We start from the raw sequence: 20,155 nt of genomic DNA, 5'->3' as shown, positions 1-20,155 counted from the left end.
CACCTGTGATCGTGTGTGCGGGGCACCAAGGAAATGGAGCACACACACCTTTGTTGAAAGGACGAGTCCGGTCCTCACATGCTCCTACCCTCAATACACTCCTGGTACCCACCACCCCACTGTACACTAGCTTCTTATGCATTTTTTTTTTTTTTTTTAAAACAATTAATACATAAATATAGAAGCAATGTGTATTATTTTAAGTTATAGAATTATAATAAGATGTACAAGAGGCCATCTAACAGGTAAATTAGATGTGTCTCTGCTGCTCTGTTCAGTTTCAGATGTAATTCTGATGTCAGCAATTGACCTTAATATACCAAATGCATGAAGAATAGGGGGGAAACTATACACCCCAGGTATGATTTTTTTTTTTTTATAAATGTGCTCATGTATGTATGCGATGTATCATGTCCCGCAATTAAAAGTGACCAAGCACAGAATTTAGCTTTTATTTTAAACTTTTACTTACAAAAATATATGTAACAAAGAAACATTGAAATATGTAAAATAAGTTTTTGAAATTAGTGACAAAATTACAAGCATATCACTGATAACAGTAGAGAGAAGTCTACAGCATCTAACAAATGGAAATTAAATTGGCATATTTTTCTCCAGCTGCAGCCCATACAGTGACAGTACAGTGTTTTATTGCCGTTACGGCGACATAGGATAGGAAACATCGCCGCAGCAGGGACTCCTCCCGCCTAGTGGTTCTGGGCGATTCTGCTTCTGCGCCGCGTCAACATTCCGCTGAACTGTGGGGCCTCACGTCCTTCCCCGTCCGTGCTCAGTGGTGTACTCTGGTGGGTAGAGAGAGAGAGAGAGAGAGAGAGAGAGAAATAAATAAACATATCAGAACTCAACCGCAGCCCAGTGGTGCTCATGTGGAGATACTGCCGATTCATGAGCAGACTGGAGGAGAGCGACACATCCCATGCATGCCGGTCTTCAACTCCTCTGGCTCCGCCCAGAAGTACCCACTGGTCACGCAGGCAAAACCAAATTAAAACTGAACTGCTGGAAAACCGCACCCAGACGCCTTATTCTTTCTGTAGACAGCTGCAACATCACTTCACCACATTGTTTTCGTTAAAACATGCAGGCTGAACATAACTGGGTCCTGGACCAATGACCGGCCGTGCCGTTTGTTCTAGAAACGTCCATAACCACAGTGCTAACGCACGCACCTGTTACACATCTCTGGACTTTGTGTTTATTTGTTAAGGAATTTAAGGGAACCTGCTGTGCAAACTGGACAATTTTACATGCGTAACCTTCGACCTCAGAGGAAGGATATGTTCAGGGTCCTGCTCAGGTCCACCAGATTGGGCTCACACTCTGCGACCCGAGCGCTCACGCGAGTCGTGCCTGCTTGACAGCGCGGTGCATGACCACCCCCCGTGTGCTGGAATGTTCTGGGCGAGAAGTGCCTCTCGGGACCATTACCTGGCATGGCTTGGCGTCCACTTTGCTGTCCGCTTTCGCCTCCATGTTCACGCCATCCTCTCCATCGCTGTTCTCATGGGAAGACAGGACAGGCGGCCACTGTCTCCTGTGAGGATGAACGGTGGCCAGGAAGGCAGGCAAGGTGAAGCACGCCAGGAAACGGGCCTTCAGGAGCAGGTACGCCGGGTTCCCGCCAAATCTCTCCGCGACCAGCGCGCGGACGGCGTCCACTCGGTCCTGCTCCTCGGCCACCTGCTCCCCCTGGTCCAACAGCTGCAGAGCGCTCATCTCCAGAGAGCTCTTGCGCTGGAGAAGGTCTGCCAGGGTGGCCAGGTTGCTCACAAAGGGCGGTAAGTAAGGCAGGGTGGAGTCCAGCTGGGGAAGGACAACTCCACCAGTGCCCTTCATCCACTCTCGCACCTGAGACTCCTCTTCCAAAAACATGAGGTTGGGGTCAAAGCCGATGTGTTTGGACTTTGAGCCAGGCTCCGCGGGCCTCTGGGGCTCAGTCGCGGTGCTGGTACCCGGCTGCAGGAGCCGCACTGCCCTCGGCGGTGAACGCCCTCCCGCTGGCACGGGTGTCACCGAAGCACCGGGCTGGACGACATGGACAACAGGCTGGCTGTGCGCACCAGCAGGGGACGCCGTCTGGTCAACGGGAGAAGGCAGCGGCAGCGTGCTGTTTGATGGGACTGAAACAAGTGACATGAAGCCAGTTTGTGCTTGAGTCACCGCCCTCTGGGAGATCTGAGGAGAGGAGACCCTGGTGGTAAGTGGCAGCCGGACGGCAAGGGGGACGAAGGGCACCGGAGTGGCTATGGGTCTGACTGGAGCCGCTGCTGTTGGAGCCGCAGTTGAAGCTCTTGCGCCAGGTGAGGAGCGCGGGGCGGCCGGTGACAACGCAGGAGGAGATACTGCAGAGGGTGCGGAAGAGACACCCGTCACCTGCTGAGATGCCCCAGCTGCAGTGTTAGCACTTGCACCGAGGGGAAGTGGGCCAGCTGCAGCGCCCCCGCCTGGCGATACGCCACCTTTCACGGCAGTCTGGGTCACGGCGGGCATCAGAGCGCCCAACCCACTCACGGGCAGCAGGCCGTTTGGGGTGACGATCCAGGTGACGGACCCAGAGAGGGCGGCGGCGGCGCCTTGGGGCACGCAGGGTCCGGACGCGGGCCTGGGATACACGGTCTTCACGCGAGCCCTCTTGGTGGCCAAATCCAAAGGCTCGGAGTCTTCTGCTGGCTTGTGGAGGCGTTTCTTCGGCAGGATGGCCCCGGGCTGGACAGGGGCCGCGGGGAGGCAGGACGCAAGCGGCGCCGGCTGCTGCACAGCGGGTTTCAGGAGCACCGTCTGTGGCACCATGACGCACGGCACAAACAGCTGGCTCTTCCGCGGCTGCGCAGGCGCCTTTGCCGCAAACTCCCTTTGCCGTTTCTCATACAACATCTGAGCCACGGTGTGTGTGTTCGCCTTGCGTGGCTTCTTCAGACAGACTGGAGGCACTGCAGGGTCTACCCAGGGAGTAAGAACATGGTGAAGTACAAAATCAGGACCAAGCACTGCGGCTGGAAGCGTTAAATACTCGTCCCTTGTTAACCATTCCTAATTTGTTCTGGAAAACAGACAAGTTACTTATTCCATTGTTCCAATGAAAAAAATTGACCGTAACATTTTTTAAATTACAAAAATGGACAAAAACACTGCACACACGGATTTGGTACTAAAGTGTCAAACACTGCGTCGTCTTCCAAAACAGCTTCTCCCTCTTATTGTAATATTTAGTCATATTATACAGTGTTTTGCTAAAATAAAACATTTTATTTATGTATAACAAATTATTTTGATACGAGTTTTATTTAAAGAGTCACATGTATGACAAACTGGAATGGCTGGTTGATGGCAACACCAGACCAGTGGGCTGATCTGAACTAGAGCCACAACTTCTACTAGCCTCTGTGAAAGAAACTACACAGTTCGTCACATCTGGTACTTTTTATACAAATTTACCACACCAACTGGGGCGAAACAATAACCGCAAAGCTTTTTAAAGCACGAGCGACCTGCAGATGAACCGTTCCTGGAATTACAACGTACAAGAACGGAGAGCTGGTTATTAAATAAGACACTGGCAGTGATTTATGAACCAACAACATGAGACTTTACCTTGTCCAGAAGTTGTCAGCTGCTGGAAGAGAAAGAAATGGACAAGTTACATGACTCTGAACAGGCATTTAGAGGGGAGAACCATGTCTGAGGTCTTGACTCAAAACTAATTTTACATACAGTGACATATGTTACTGCCCTCCTCCTCCTCCTCTCCTCGATGACCTTCTTGCAGCCTTCAGCATCAATGCAAAGGACCTGTTCCAGGAAAGAGCAGCAGCTGAGCCCCAAAACATACATAACATTATGTTCTGTCCATTCTGCTTTGCATCACACAACATGGACAAAAGATGGGAAATTACACATTACTTCTAAGTGTGGTTTTTTTTAATTCCCCCCCCACTTTGCTACTCTGGTGTTTAACATGTACATTTACTGAGTTTACACTTTTGTCCAGTGACTTTCAATGAACTCTATGTAGCGTTATGAGCCCACACACCATATTCACCGTGGTGACTTACACTGCTAGATACACTACTTACAATGGGTCACTCATCCATACATCAGTGGAACACACACACGCACACACACGCATGCACGCTCTCTGTCACTCATACACTATGGCTGAACCTGAACAGCATGTCTTTGGACTGTGGGAGGAAACCCATGCAGACAACATCCAAACGCTGCACAGACTGAGTGGGGATTGAACCCATGTCCTCTCGCACCACCCAGGCACTGAGAGACACCAGCGCTACTCACCGTGCCACCATGTAAGATGGACAAATCTAAATACTAAATATAAAAAAAAAAAAAAAAACCCAACAACGTTTGTGTGGTTTGCAGCTGGACTTGCAGTCCCCAGCGTTGACCAGGACACACAAAGACCACATGCACTACTTACTTTGAGGAAGAGCATGAAGACAGGGGTGCTGGTGAGTCCAATGGCTTTCACCTTCTCTCGCACCACTTTAGCTGTAAAAAGCAGACAAACAGCTGCTCACATGTAGCTCAGCAGTTGCGCGGTGGGACCGCCCTCCGACAACACGCCTCACACGCAAAGAAAAAAAAAAAAAGGAGGTTGAGACCGGTAGTTCGCTCCACCACACCTTCAGTGAGATGTTCTGACTTGAGGGGAACCAGCAGGCTGCCCACCCAGGGCAGGACAGCAATCAGCAACTCTGCGTTGAGGGCAGGACTGTGAATCCTGGTGGTGCCGGAAGCCTGCAGACTCCTGGACTTCGGGGCATCGGGGCCACCGAGCTGCTGCTTACTGAGGAGCGTGCCATGCTGCGCAGGACCCTGGGGGCCACCCTTTCGCTCCGCTCCACGCTGCTCTCGGCGTTCCCCAACGAGAGACAACCGGGTCAGCGGTACCGACGCACGGACACAGATGCGACCAGAGAGCGCACCGCCACATAAAGTGTATAAAACAAGAACCGAAAACAGAGGAAAAAGACAGGCGCTCCACTTACCTGGATCACCCTGGAGCTCCAACTAGAGCCCAGCAGGCCTTTAACCTCACGGAGAGACACTTTGATCAGTTCGTTCTCGCTGAAGTTCTCCTGGAGGGGAAAAAAGTAAATGTTTTACAACAGTGCTTCTGGATCTCGGCCCAAAGAAAAAAAACATACATTTCGCTGTCCTTAAATAAATAAATAAATAAATATAAATTTGGGTCATTCAAGCTGCTTAATGTAGGAAACGAGTCACAAACACACCGTTCCTTCGCATAATGAAGTCCCATGCACCAAAAAAAAAAAACCCACCACAGCACCTTCTAGAAATATATACACCATTTTTCATACAAGCTTATTATTCAGTACGACAGCGTTGTGTCCCTGGTAATCCCACCCACAAGAGGCATTTTATTCAGTACGTACCGTTTCACTCTACAAACGGGACATGGCGCTTCTTCTATAACAAAAACTACAAGACGTACCGCCTGCTTCCTGTTACATGCACAACCTCTACCAATCGCAACACAGATTACGGTAAACCTAACAACCCAAACAGCAGACTCAATACTAACTTCGAAAAATTAACTGTATTTACACGCAAATGCTAACTTCTTACAAAGAAACGGATTTTACACAAGTGTGGTTTGAGTCATAATCCAAAGGTGATACCATGAGTCAGAAAATGATACCCTCACAATAATCTGCGTGATACAACTGAATAATTTGTTACAATTATTACAAAACATGCTGGTCTTAGTGTTACACCCAAAATATAAAACTTTTCACAAATTTTTCTCCTTAACTAGAACTTTCCTTAAGATAGCACCGACTCGTTTAGGCTAGGGGTGGGTGTGCATGTCAGAGATTAAATGAAATGGAGATCATAAGCACAAGTGTGTGTGCTGCCTCTATCCAAGGGTTTGTGTGCACGAAGGGGTTGCGAACCATACAGCACGGTACCTCCTCCTGCGGCTGTAACTCCGAGTCCACGACGACACCCAAGGGGCAGCCAGACAGGTCCACAACAGTGCTGCGAAGCCCTGTGAGATGCTCCGCCCTGATCAGACTGTTCGCTGAAGGTATTCGCCCCAGTCTGGACCTGCCTGGAGGTACGCTGCCGGCCGCATCTTCTTGAGGGACCCGCACCACGCGCTGTCCGAACTGCGGGAATCGCGAAATCGTCTTGGGAATCCACTCCTCCACACTGGGTAGAAAGTACTGCTTTGTGTCGTTCTCCTCCTCATCCTCCTTCACTGGGGCTTCTTCCTCACTGTCCATGAAAACCAGCTGCTCCTCATCCTCTGAAGTTGACATGTCCTCTTCTTCCTCCTCCACTTTCACCTTCACCTTCCTGGTTCTCTTCCTCGGGGCCCTGCGCTGCCCTTTTCTCCAACCTGAACGTTTTGGCTTCTGTCAAAACAAACCAAGTCTTCAGCTTCAGCATTTATGAAATCAGAGTGACAGCGACAGCTCATCAGGACCAGCACTCACCCCATATCCCGTCATCGCCTTCCACCTCTGTAAACACTGACAATCAAGCCTATTCGGCAGCTCGGTGGAAATTTTAGCCCATCGACCTAAAAGTTTAAAGGTTTGAAATGGTGTTAACTCGGATGGAGTGAAAATTGTGTGTGGTTTTTTTTTTTTTTTTTTTTAACTTAAGAAAGGGAATAATAAATGTGAAGCTGAGCCTCACCAACACCGTGTTTCTCCACCAGTTTTATCAGCAAGGCATCTTCTTCTTTGCTCCAGGGCCCCTTCTTCACACCCCCTTTAAGGCAGTCGAGGTACCTGCACAAGCACAAGGCACCTCCACAAGCTCAAACCTACACGGTGACTCCCGATCCTCACCGGTCGCAGTTACACCTACACCAGCCTACCACGCGAATCCTCGACGCCTCAAACACACACATCCCACTGGTACATTTGCCCTCCTTTGCAGGAAGTCCAACAGACCATTCATGTCAATCCTTACCGATCCCTGCACTGCCCATCGGTCCTGCCCGGAACCTCAGTCCGTATCTTGGCCCAATCTTTCATACCGTACTTTGCTACAGCTTTCAGCAACAGCTGCAAAAAAAGGGAGATTTTTCCTTCATAGTAGCCAAGCTTTCACACTAAAGCCGAGTATTTTTAACTGGCAAAAACCCACGTAAACATTTTCATACTTCATCCTCCTCCTTGGACCAATGGCCTTTTCTTAGAGTTGGGTCCAGAACCTGGGTCCAGCGGTAGATCAGCTGACTTGAGTCCCTTCCTTCCATAAAATACGATACTACAGAGAAATGGGGAAAATTAAAGATCGTCCACACGCTGACACAGTTTAGAGCAGAGTTACCGCAGCGGTCCCACATACACCTGTACAGAGCAACTGGGCTGCACTTCGGACACAAGGCACATGAGCTGTGCTGGCGATGTGGAGCACAAGTCAGACGGCAACGAAAGAGAGCGTGCTGTCAAGTTCTAGTTAGGGAGCGCATAAGGTTATTTAGTTCTGCACTGGGTCCTCAGATTGGCAATGTTCAGACTTATTTTTCCTTGTACTTAATTGTCTATCTCCAAAAATTTGTTGTAAATCAAACGACATCTGCATTGTTTTGTCCAGCAACTAGCAGGCAGAATACAAGTGTGATACCAGATCAGCTGAAATCCCTTCCAGTGTCTGGTCTTCTTGGATGTGGGCAAACAGCAGCAGGATGGAAAACGTTGCACATTTATAGGACAGTCAGTCAACAACTGACACAGAACAGAAGTCTGCGGACAGTGTATTTTTTGCTCGTACAGGGTACTGATTATGTCTATATGTGAGACTTCTACAGAACTTACTGGAAGATTAAATCAGGAATGTGTCTGTTATTACACTGATTGATTGTATAGACTAAAGAAATCTTAAAGTGGCCAGATGCTGACAAACACTACACAAGCTTATTTGTGAAGTGGAGCAAAGGCTGGAGTGCGACACTTGCTACACATAGCAATTACAAAGATCAGTATAATACTTAGCAAGTGTAGAAGTGTTCCCGGTAAAAGTATACCGAGGGCCTCGCATTTCAGCTGGAAACCCATTCCTTTGAATAAATACTTGGGTCAAAACTGCTCCAACCAAGGTGAAAAGTCTTACGAAAGGGTTCTTCCCGACAGATGTTTTGCAACAGATGCGAGTCTCGAGTAACGTACTTTGAGTGTAGGGGATGAAATTCCCAATCCGCATTTTATAGACAAGCTCTTTAAGGACCTCGTCCTCCTCCTTGCTCCATACACTCTTCCGGAAGCCCTTATTGATGTAGCGCTGGTACATCTGGAGGCACATGAAGGCGGTCCTGTTTGTCTGAAGGAACACAGCAGAAACCAGCTCAGAATAACCCATCGGTCCAATCCCTCTCCATATTTCACTTAATATTACAGATGGAAATTTGAACACTACGCAGAAACAACTTAATTGTAGAAATTTCCTTTAAGGGGGGGACCACAAAGTTTTGCACCGTCACTCACCCCCAGCTTCTCTGCAATCTGATCCCAGTGGCAGGCTTTGTACTCTTCCACAATGCCCTTCAGCTTCTCAATTTCATCCTTCTTCCACAAAGACTTGTTAACGGAGGGGTGCAAGCAGTTCTGCCAGAACCTTCTTATGTCTGCAGCATTACGCGTGCCCTCAAACTACAAGTAAATACACACAAATACACTCAAATAACACTTCCCAGGCCATACATCTTTTGTGGCCTTATCACATGGTGCTACACACAGATTTACAAGTTACTTCTGCACACATGATCCACCAACTAAAATGAAGCAAACTTACATCAATATTAGAAATTTTATCCCAGTCGTGGTCATCGTGACGATTGCCAACCAACTGATCGGTTGTCATGGCGCTGCGGATCGAAGAACATCATCAATCATCTGTAGACATTTGGAGATCTCATCTCCAGGTGACAGGGGAGATACAGGACTAATCTTGGATTGTCTCTTGTCAGAAAATATTTTGCATAATTTGGCTCCTTGTCTACACATCAGTGTTGAACAACCGGCCCGTCTGCGGTGTCCTCAGTAAGTCCTTCAACAGGACACACTGGGACACGGGTTCAGCAAACACCTACTTGATGTCCTCAATTTCCCTCTCGATCTGACCAACTTGCTTTTGAAGGATTTGCTTCTCCATGTCACTCGCCTTGGACATTTTCTTAGTGAGATACTCTAACCTGCAGGACACAGAAAATACCCAATCTTAAATTTAGATGATGTTACACCTACGTACGTACTTGTGTAGGACCGTTACTCTTATGTAACCCTTCCTCTCTTACAAAAAATGTGTAACAGTACATACAAAAACGCATAACAGTATTTAAAAACTCTTTGTAACATCTGATAAATGTCACTTTTGCAAAACTTTTGGAACTAGCCATTGTAAAGGAATTGAGAGTCGACAGAGGACAAAGCAAACTGACTTTGAGATTTTCGGCTGCAAGAGGCGCTTCATGGTGTCTTTGACCACAGCGTTGAATAGCAGTGTCTTATGCCACCCTTCCCCTGAAATAAACACACAGGTCAAACCCCAGCGCCGTAACAGTTGTATTGCTATACCTTGCTTTACCTACAGGCATGGCCATCGGTCACTGCAGTCCTGTGGACTGCGACCGCTCAGGGAGAAGCTTCCAAATTACTACGCAGACATTCATCTCTATTACAACTTGTTTGTTAAAAGGGAGAGGAGGAGGAAAAACTTACATCGTTTAATTTTGACGTCATTAAAGCTCATCGAACCCTTGCTCATCTTGTCCCTGGTTTCGGAATTTGGGGGAGGACCCTGGCCAGGTGACACGGGAGACAGTGACAATGGCAACCTAGACTTTCCCAAACTGTTGGGCAAACGATGCAAATGGCACTTTCTGTCCCGCACAGTCCTGCATCCTTACCAAGCTCGAGATTTTGTCCTTAAAATAGGGCTTCATGAAGTGGCCGAGATAAATGCTGTACGGGCTCATCGCAGAGGAGCTCGGCTGAGGGGCCACAGGACCGGTGATCTGCGCCATCACTTTTTTCTGCAGACGCACAGCCAATAATGACACTAATCACTAGTCATACACAACCGCATATTTACCAAGCGTTACACATGAACACGAGTCCTCGCGCTGTAAAGAGCACAGTTACAAATTTTTAAAGATTCAGTTTAAAAAATGGTAAGTTTTCTTCACTTGTCCATCTCGAAAAATTTCTGGCGGAGTGAAAGCAGCCTGCAGTTCCACAACCAGCCAATAGTTGGCGGTAAAGAGCACCTAAAGAGGGTAGACATGTGAGACCAGTTCTCTCTGGTGTTCATTATTATTGGTGATCAATACCAAGACAAGGAACACTGCGTGTGTTCACAGGGGACTCAGTCAACTACTGGCTGTGGATAGGAATCTGTAGGAAGAATAGGTTTATTTTCAGTTACCTGAAAACACACCTTCACGGACCTCAGTTTTAACGTAGCATGACGTTAATAAAATCTCTTAGTGTTTCTTATATTTATAAGCGAGGCTTTTTAGAATAATTTGAACTACTACACTGTATTGATTACATAAATAACAATACAAATTAAGAATGTACAGATGGTGACAAATACTGGACAAGTTCTGCAATGGACTGTCACTCCAACCATAAAGTACTTTGCTTTAAGCGTTGTGTTTCCAGGACTAACTCCGGAACACGCCGAACATCTGCATTTTTGACCTTTTATCAGTTAATGTACCGCTTGGATTTACGAACGCAGTTCTGGTCCCAGTTGTGCTCGTAAGTGGTGGAGCCAGCATACAAAAAAACGCCGCACAAGTCCTTGCGCGATCCCAACACGCCCAGCACCGGCCGACCCGGGAGGAACCCCCCGCGCGTCGGCCGAACCCAGAACCGCACCTGCTGCTCCCGGTTGTCGAGCAGCAGCCGCTCCAGCTCCACCAACTTCTCCTTGAGCACCTCCTGGTAGACCAGGTTCATCTGGAGGCAGGTTTCCACGTTGTGTGGCAAGTCCAGCTCTTCGCCGCTGTCCTCCTCGCTCTGCCCAAGAGACGCGTCCCAAAACGCGTGAGCCGCGTGCAGCGCGAGCATGGCGGCGAGCGGTCTCTCCGAGCCGCTCGCAGCAATCACGGCCCGCGTAAGGCGCACGAAAACGAGGCGGCACTCACACTGTCCGTGGCGGCTGCCGCTTCACCTCCGTCATCTGCGGCGGAAAGACGGCAGAAGCAGTGAGAAGAGCGGCGACCGCAGAGCGGCTCTGCGGCTGCGGCGCCGTCGTCACCCACCCCCATTTACCTGGATCCCGAGGGCCCAGCGTGTGCTCCAGCTCCTCGATCTCCTTCTGAACGCGCTCCCGCTCGGCCACCAGCTCCGCCTGGGCCCGGGCGCCACCGGCAGGGTCAATGACAGAGCGACAACTTGACTGAGTGCGAGAGCCCAGGGCAACAAGAGAGAGAGAGAAACGCAAACAACGCGGCGACAGACACTGGAATTACGCCGGAGTAATACTTACCACGTTTAGGCAAGTAAATAAATTGGCAGATATAACTAGCAGACATGTCATGTATGTAGACAAACACCAGTTTCACTGCGTATAAATTAGGGAGACAGATGGACGCGCGTCCATCTGTCTTCCTATGTTAATTTATACAGTGTGGGGGGGGTAATTGCTCACCAGGTGTGCCGGCTGCACCTCGCTGTCCTCGGACCCGTCATCTGCAACACACACAAAAAACACACAGGTCACACACTGGAAGCTGCACTGCATGATTCAGTGGGAGGCTTGGCGCCCGCGCGCACCCACGTGTGTGTGAGTGAGAGAGAGGGAGAGAGGGAATGGACGGCGCCCTCGCTCACCTTCTTCCGACAGCTCCGAGGAGGATGAGGAGAGCGGCTCTTCCCCGCGGCCGAGGTCCCCCAGACTGCGCTGCAGGGCATCGATCTGCCGCTGGAGCGCGTCCCTGTGCGCGGCGAGGCGCCTCTGCGCGGCCATGGTGGTGGTGGTGGTGCTGCTGCTGCTGTTGCTGCACGAGCCAGGAGGCAACACACAGCGCGCGCGCGACTGACTCCGCCGAGCAGCTACATCATCAGCATCATGAGGATGATCACGCGCTGTGTTTGTGCCGCCGCGCCGCCCGCTCTGCTCTCAAACTTTCCGGCGACAGCCACTAAACACACTTGGATTTCGGAAGGACCGCGTTCCCTAAACGGCACTTTAGCAGAGCGCTCGTGTCCTCCAACTCAAGCACTCGGTCCCTGACCCTTCCTCGTGCAGCTGCTCGTTAGCATATTACCCACAAAGCACCGGTGCGCACACGGAATGTTTCCCCAAACGACTGCGTTTTCGGACAAACGGCGGCAGTTCCGCCTCAGGAGTTCGTTCGACGTTTTCAGCGCCGCAAGTGAAAAAGACGGCGCCTCTGAGAACGGAGAAGAAGCGAACACCGCTCACAAAAGGTTTAAAGCGACACAGACCCACAATGCAACGCGAGAGTGAATTTTAATGTCGTATAATCTGTCGGCGGGAGGAGCTTTAAGGCGGGTCCGCCCTCACGCGGGCGCCTCGAGCTCGTGGCGGCGCGTTTCGCCCTCCGCTTCCTCGACTGCATAGAAAATGTATTAAATCATGTATACATTTAAAACGTTATGACTCAGGTAAAAGTACTCGTCCAACGATTGACTCGAGTAAATTTATCAAATCAAAAAACGACTCGAGTTACTTCGACTCAAACGAAGTTTTTGAACATTATGAACCAGTAGCGCAGTTAAGGTTTGGTTTCACCGTCTTCTAAATTAAATTTAAATTAATTTAAAACTTCCTTAGTCTCATATATATTATCAATTAGAATATTCACAAAAACAAAAGACTAATGTCCAGTTTATATCCTGAAAGACAAACAACACAAATGTTTTTTTTCATGACATGATTACTGTGTTCAAGCGCTTGTCGTAGCTCCAGAAAAGGTTAAAATAGTTTTAATTCTTCGATGATCGCTCCTCATGACATGAAGAGGAGAAGATGAAAGATGAAGACAAGCAAGGTGAAGTGATCTTTTGTTTTTCATGAAATGTCACTATTTTCTGTGTGTCCCCTACCAGAGGCAGAGAGCCAGGGCTCCTCCTTGGTGAAACACACATTTCTCATCCACTTTGGTCGTGACGACTGCAGACAAACCCAGGCAGTTTACCCCACTTAACAGAACCGCAACCACACTGACCGCTGTACCTACAGCCAGTGCATCCAGACGCAACAATGTGTCGAATCTCATCCCACACTGCCAAGATACTTCGCTCTCTGGTATATTTTATTGATATATTTCCTTTCGTTTTGTTCACGTGAAATTAAGAGCACACACTTACACTCCTTATTCGTCGTCCATTCATCCGCTGTCAATAACTGCCTGACTGACTGATGCAGGAGGAGTCACAGTGGTCTGGAACCCATCCTGAAAGTGTAGGGTCGTTGGCAGGATTGATAACTCATCAATAAACACCACTTATTCAGCTATTTATCAATTTATTACTAAACATATGGGGGGAAATTCTGATTGAGCTGCTCTGCCAAAGAGCTTCACCATTGCTTGGTCCCAAACTCCACTGATTCCTTTGAATTCCAGTTTTCACTTTTGTAACACAGCTCCATAATAAACTGTTAATTATTCCAACATAGCTGATTCTACATTATCCTGAGAATTTGTAGCATGTTAGGTGTTTAATTTAATGAAATGACAATCTCTATACCACTTTCGTTTATGACATAAAAATGAACAGACGATTGAAACTAGTGCTAGTATTTACACAAGGACAGAAGTGTCTGGCCAAGCAATCAAATAGCCATTTATATAATCGCATATCATTAGTTATACTAATATTTATTCATTTTAAGGGAATGGTGAAGCATTTTGTGATGAAAAAGTGTGCCAAGGAAGTGTATTTGGCTCTTCATTACTGATTTGCATCACTGCTATATGAATGTAACGGGAGCAGAAAGGGTGGACTACTGCCTTGCAATCTGAAGGTCCTGGGTTTGATGAGCTCCTCTCAGGCTCTAACAGCCTTGAGCATGGAACTTACCATTAATTGCTTGAGAAATAAATTCTAAATGTGCGAGTGCCCTGCTACTGAAGGCTTTAACATTACAAGCTTGCTGGCATTTCATTACATGATTTATTCTTGCAGGTGAATCAAAAAATTCTAAGTCCACTGTGACAAGTTTTGCAGAATGGTTTTCTCATGAGGGAACTTGATCATATTTTGTTTTCTTTAGCTTGAGTCATTTATTTACATATGAATGAAAACATGATAGAGGCAGAAGTTTTGAGTGTGCTAGAATGCACACTAATGCATCCTGGCCTCCCACCTCAAAAAAAACAGACAAGGCAGAATTAAAGGAAAAGCTTATATAATTAGATATTAACACATAAAACAAATACCATATGTACACTTGCCATGTTGTACCCTGGTTCTGGAGAAAGAGTCCAAGTCTTATGCTTCAGCCTCCATCAGGACCACCTGCTAATGCCTGTACATCAATCTTCTGCTACCACATATATTTTACAAATTAAAATATTCAGTTCTGGAATGACAAAGTTCATTCAGGACTCATTTAAAAATATTAGTATGAGATCAATTAAAATGCAGCAAAACTGCAGTACATTCCTTGAAAAACTGCAAAAAAAATACAATCTGCAGAAATCAGATCCAACACGGCATTAAATTCCCGACAAACTCAACAGGCGTCGAGAGTTGCCGTCAAGTCGGTCAACAGCGCCAAGGTCACCGGTCTTCACCAGGCAGGTCTGAGATGCTGTCAATTGTGCCAAGGATCTGTGACACCAGGTAGAGTGTGTCTGCTCCCGTCAGCAACTGCCTGCAAGCAGACAAAGTGCATCAGGAAGGCTCAAGTGTGCTAGAGTAATTCACTGCAAACAGCTCGCTGGGTCTGCTCATATTTCCTGCACGGTAACAGTAGAACCATAAACAGACTTTTATTGGACATAGAGAGGCTTTTGGAGAAGGGCACAAACTTGATGGAGCTCTCTGCATTGCTGGCTGCTTTGCTGAGGTGCTCCGCAGCAAGTTGTGCCTTCTGCTTCATGGTGTTGAGCGCAGTCGTCTCTCGGTCCCGGAGTTTCTTGTTCTCAGTGAGGTACACCTCCAGCTGGCCCTGCCGCCGACAAACACCTCCCTGATGACAGTGGCTCTCCTTTACGCACGCGCGCACACCATGGTTTTCACTGCCTGTCTGCAATGGTTTTGAAAATAGATTTCATCCCTACCTGCAGCTGCAAGACCTCCTGTTTCAGCTTTGAAACACTGTTTTCAGCCTTAACTGCTCGCTTCTGCAAAAGATATGTATACCAGACATATTAAAGTATGAAACTGACCAATTTTCCTGTGTTTCTGTACATGCAAGTAAAAAAAATCTGCAAGTTGCATGAAACTAAGATTCGCTGTACAGTAGTCCATTTTATTAGACAAGAAAGTGTGTGTGCTTTGAAGAGTGAAAAACTTTAGGCACTGAGTATCTGTTGTGGTGGTGAAATGACTGCATAACTATGCAAAAATGCCAATGTACTGAATAAAAAGCCCACTGTGGACATTACCATATGCTGTTGCAGTTTCTATTGTATGGGACCCCATTATATGAGTTAAGGGTGAAAATTCATTTGTCTTTAAAAATGTATACATTTTCTGCTCTAAGACACACTCATTTACATATTGCTTAAATTAAATTTAAATAATTGCTTAAATTGTCACTATCTTGAACAGATCCACAATCCTATCTATTACCCTTGGTGTCAGATGCGTTTCAGAATTTTTAGAAAATACAGTGCATATACCATATATTATGTAACACCCCTAGCAGAGTCTGGGGCAGCACTCCAGAGTGAAACGTTAATATTTCTACTACAAGATGTATGAATATTCACGCTAACAGATAAAGACTACTAATAGTATTACAGTCTATGTACAATTTATATAGTAATAAACTGGTAAATGTGATACAAATATAGACTAAATATTCTTATTTAGTAAAAATCTGAATATATACAGGTTCACATTAAGTTAAACACCTGTGCAATATGTGTTCATGTGGTTGCTTGAGGATTTTGAAGAAGAGGAAACATCAGCTTTTGATTTTACAGGTTTGACATCAAACTTAAGAAACAAATTTCAGTTTTCACTGCTTTTGACTTTCTGGAATTGCTCATAAGGGATTGTGGACCTCTTTCACCTCCTGAAGCCACCACACCCCAACACTCGTCCCACACTTTGCAAGCAGAGGACTCTGAGCCGACAAGTAGATACCGTCATCAGCTGAAGGTTCCTCTCAACAGAGTGCACCATGGTCTCCAGGTCTTGTGCTTCCTTCTCTTCCTGCATCTTGCGCTTGTGCAGCTCCTCCCTTAGATGCTGGATCCTGCAGAAAACACATTTTATCACACATTAAAGTGACGTACCATGCAAAGATCATGTTAGTGGATGAGACTAAAATATTCGAATTAAACACCAGTGGAAGTTTCCAGTGTGCTACACCAGAATGAGAAGATTGAAAGCTGAACCTAGAAGCAGCTTTTTAAGGGCATAACAAGCACAAGGTGTAGCCAATCATCTAATGAAGGATTCCATAAAAGCATTAGAAGGACCCTCAGAGTGAAGATTTTGCCTCTTCTGTTCACTTCTCGTTGAAGAAGCAGCTCTTAATGCTTTGTTTTCACTTTGCCGCATTGACTCCATATGGGTCAAAAGTACAAAAAGAGCAACAAGGCCTGCCGTCACTGCTCCCCATCTGATCAATCTCCAAACCCGGCTCGCCACCGCTCCTTAGCTGAAGGTGTTTCTCTACTCATCGTGCTATAAAGACCATTTGCTCACAAGATCGGAACCGTGACCACAGTGGTGTCCTTGTGGTCTGAGTGCAGGTTGGTGGTCCTTTCGTTGCGAACCACACGTACTCTACCTGCAACTGTCAGCTTCAGACCTCCGCAGCAGTTCTTTAACTTGTTTCCGGAGCTGCGCGTTCTCCTCTCTCAGCTGGAAAAAATAAATACAACAGTTACTCGCTCAAAGGCTTCACACATTATTTTGCTGGAAATTTTAAACATCTGGTTGAAAGCAGCATTTCACAACAGACAACAACTGACATCTAGGCAACAGCCTCAAAACCTTGACTTTATGTACTGAAGTATAACTATGGGAAAACAACAATCACCTTTTGCTGGTCCCTGCCTCCACTTTCGCCATTGGATCGTTGATTCTGGTAAGTGACATCAGCAAAAGAGTTCTCCAGGTCTGCTTCATAGCTGCCTGTGCTTGCTCTGTTCTGAGAGGACCCCTGGAGGAACCCCCCGTCCTGCCAAAACGGCCCCGTGTCCCCCTCATCCTCATTGGACATTGTGGAGAACAACGTGCTGTCCAGCCCAAACCCAGTGCCAGAAGGGTAGAAACTTCCTGTCCACTTTTTGGCCTCATTGTCCAGGGACTGTGGGAATGGGGCAGGGTCGCTGAAGAAAGGCTCCGAGATGTTCATGGTAAAGCAGTCGTCTTCCTCTTCATCATCATCATCATCATCCCCCTCCACAAACGCCTTCTGCAATGACAATCGTTATCCTGTGCTTTCTGGCTTCCCCTTATACAGCAATATACTGACATGTAAATACACACAATGTATACCACAATTAAGATTTCAAATTTGACATTTTTAGCTGCAGATATGCACAGGAGTACAACAGGAGAATGACGTTTTCTAATCACGTTATTTCAATCAGCCAATGGGATTTACACATTAAACACAAGGTAAAGTAACATTGTCCAGAAAAATACTTTATTAAGCCAGTACTAAAATTCCACAAAAACTTGTAGATTCTATGGTTCCTAAGAAGAAGCAATGCTGGGATCCTGCCATTGACACAGTTACAAAAAAAGTAACTAAACCATAAAAGAAATGCACCACACAATCGGTGGAAATGACTGAAACTTTGAGTGCACCTGTGTGCTACAGTCCGTTTCCTCCCTGCATCCTTCATCACTTGGACACTGATTTTGACTCCGCATGAATTCTTTGAAGGAAAATGGATTTGTGTCATCTGTCCCCTTTTCATGTTCATCTGGATCACATACACAAGTGAATAAACAGAAAACAAGGCAATTATTCTTCATTGAGAAAATAATAAAATGGAGAAGCATAACTAATCCTTGTATTTCCTGCCTTTACAGTTTGTCATATTACTAGACTAGGTTGCAATAGAAAGAGCAGTTGCAATTACAAATGCTTATCGACTGTAGCGTGAACACTCAGACTCACCGCAGCGAAACCCTGATCCCACTTCTGACACCACACACACACAGGCTGCTTGTCTGCACGTTACAGCGGAGACATGATACTGCGGTACACAGTTTGTTCCCAGCATCTGTTCATTGACTCCTAGTATCTTTGAGAGTTGACTAAATGGAATAGACTAGGCCCTCAGGAAATAGATGAGAAGTTCGAGAGAGAGGTTTTCCACACCACGAAACTTAGTTCGACCGTGAGTGACACACACCCCCAGCCCCAGGCAGCACAATGCCATTCATTCATGGCGGGTCACTCATGTACAAACCCGCACCTTCCCTTGTGACCTTGCAAAAACACACAAAAGAAGACAAGAGAGCAGCAGAGACACGCGTGCAGCATTTCCTACACTGAAACAAAGCGCTTACCGTCCTCGATTATTAATGTCGGCCGCTTTGACATGATGACTGTGTCACACTGTGTGTCATAAAAGTGCGGCACGCGACACTCAGTCCCGAAACGTCCGTTCGGCGCTCGGAAACCTCCGTAAAACGCATGAACGTATCAACACGCGCCTTCACTGCGCACTAAGGGGAAACGGCCACACGAGTGCCGCCTTGCGTGAGAAAGCGCTGGTTTTACTATAGTACAGCGCTTTTCCAGCCACTTGCACGAGCCATTGCAGTATCTCCACAGCTGGGAACGCGGAACCTCGCGGGTTTTTATGGCAACTTCCTCTTCCGGCGGAAGTTGACCGCACAGTTCCGCTGTTGCTGGGTAACGTTGTCATGGTGAGCGGTCCTCATTAAAGCGGACGCTGTAGCTCGAGTGGCTTTTTGCGGGTCTCTTTCTAAACCGGTGTGTATTTTTCAGTAGGACGGGAGTTGTAATAAAGGATGAGATGTAACGTTTTTGAGCGGCGAGGCCACAGAGAGGTGGAAAGACCGGCAGCGCCGCTGTTAGCGCCTTGCCTGGCCCAAGGGTAGTAGTACATCATGATTGATGATGTGTACATGATTTATTCATATATCAGAGACACTATTTTTTCCAAGGGGGTGCGGTGGCACGGTGGGTTGGACCGGGTCCTCCTCTCTGGTAGGTCTGGGGTTCAAGTCCCGCTTGGGGTGCCTTGTGATGGACTGACATCCCGTCCTGGGTGCGTCCCTTCCCCCTCCGGCCTTACGCCCTGTGTTACCGGGTAGGCTCTGGTTCCCCGCGACCCCGTATGGGACAAGCGGTTCTGGAAATGTGTGTGTGTGTGTGTGTGTGTGTGTGTGTATTTTTTCCAAACGACGTACATCTCATAGAAAATACAATGTGTTCATTATATGAGCAGGAAGAGACACTTAGATGCAGACGCGTAACAGTTAGTTTGTTATTTTCCACCATGAACCAATGTTCATCACACAGTAGTAGCTGCATAAAACTAAGAATCTATCGACGATTCCTGATCACCTTCCTAGTAATTTTTTTTTGGAGATACATATAAAAATGTATGTCACTGGAGTAGCTGTGTAAATGTTGATCTGGGCATGATAATAAAGTTATAGTGCATGAACATTTACACATTAACTTAAGAGATGATGGACAAAGTGAGTCTGGAAGAGGTGAGCTTTAAGGCATTTTTTAAATGTGGACAGATTCAGCAGTGCTGAGTGAAAGGGGGAGGTCATTCCACCACAACGGAGCCAGAACCGAGAATCTCCGTGCTTTACCTTTCGTCTGTGGGACCACCAAGCGAGCAGAAGTAGATGAGCGAAAGGGTCTGGCTGGGGTGTAGCGGTTGATCAAGTCTTGTTAATACCTGGGAGCAGTTCTATTGATGCATTTGTACACAGTAACCAGGGTCTTAAATTTGATCCGGACAGCTATAGGAAGC

General features: G+C 47.0%; 2 protein-coding genes across 4 annotated transcripts; both read right to left on the bottom strand.

Annotated features, from left to right (window-relative positions):
- Window positions 1-468: 468 nt before the first annotated feature.
- snapc4 (small nuclear RNA activating complex, polypeptide 4) lies at window positions 469-12,471 on the bottom strand. Of its 2 annotated transcripts, none has more exons than XM_029247543.1 (24): window positions 11,859-12,471; window positions 11,677-11,717; window positions 11,298-11,376; window positions 11,171-11,205; window positions 10,902-11,042; window positions 9,926-10,051; window positions 9,738-9,816; window positions 9,458-9,539; window positions 9,110-9,211; window positions 8,812-8,884; window positions 8,505-8,669; window positions 8,190-8,340; window positions 7,181-7,287; window positions 6,988-7,082; window positions 6,709-6,803; window positions 6,504-6,589; window positions 5,973-6,422; window positions 5,028-5,117; window positions 4,662-4,884; window positions 4,457-4,527; window positions 3,733-3,810; window positions 3,613-3,634; window positions 1,450-2,960; window positions 469-803 (listed from the first exon to the last, which is right to left on the bottom strand). In XM_029247543.1, exons 1-24 carry the CDS (start codon window positions 11,992-11,994, stop codon window positions 708-710), a joined length of 4,134 nt encoding a protein of 1,377 aa, XP_029103376.1. In that variant the 5' UTR covers window positions 11,995-12,471; the 3' UTR covers window positions 469-707. The 2 variants fall into 2 exon arrangements, with proteins under 2 accessions (XP_029103376.1, XP_029103377.1); XM_029247544.1 differs by having other exon boundaries at window positions 3,613-3,631.
- A 1,802-nt stretch (window positions 12,472-14,273) lies between these two features.
- Window positions 14,274-18,981, bottom strand: entr1 (endosome associated trafficking regulator 1). Of its 2 annotated transcripts, XM_018728686.1 has the most exons (8): window positions 18,705-18,981; window positions 17,994-18,112; window positions 17,218-17,595; window positions 16,966-17,039; window positions 16,314-16,425; window positions 15,281-15,343; window positions 15,029-15,168; window positions 14,274-14,871 (listed from the first exon to the last, which is right to left on the bottom strand). In XM_018728686.1, the coding sequence occupies exons 1-8, from the start codon at window positions 18,736-18,738 to the stop codon at window positions 14,778-14,780; spliced, it is 1,014 nt and encodes a 337-aa protein (XP_018584202.1). In that variant the 5' UTR covers window positions 18,739-18,981; the 3' UTR covers window positions 14,274-14,777. The 2 variants fall into 2 exon arrangements, with proteins under 2 accessions (XP_018584202.1, XP_018584200.1); XM_018728684.1 differs by lacking the exon at window positions 14,274-14,871 and having other exon boundaries at window positions 14,886-15,168.
- Window positions 18,982-20,155: the final 1,174 nt, after the last annotated feature.

Source organism: Scleropages formosus, chromosome 21, assembly GCF_900964775.1.
Source record: "Scleropages formosus chromosome 21, fSclFor1.1, whole genome shotgun sequence".
Classification (NCBI taxonomy): Eukaryota; Metazoa; Chordata; class Actinopteri; order Osteoglossiformes; family Osteoglossidae; genus Scleropages; species Scleropages formosus.
This window is presented reverse-complemented; position numbering and strand designations above follow the sequence as displayed.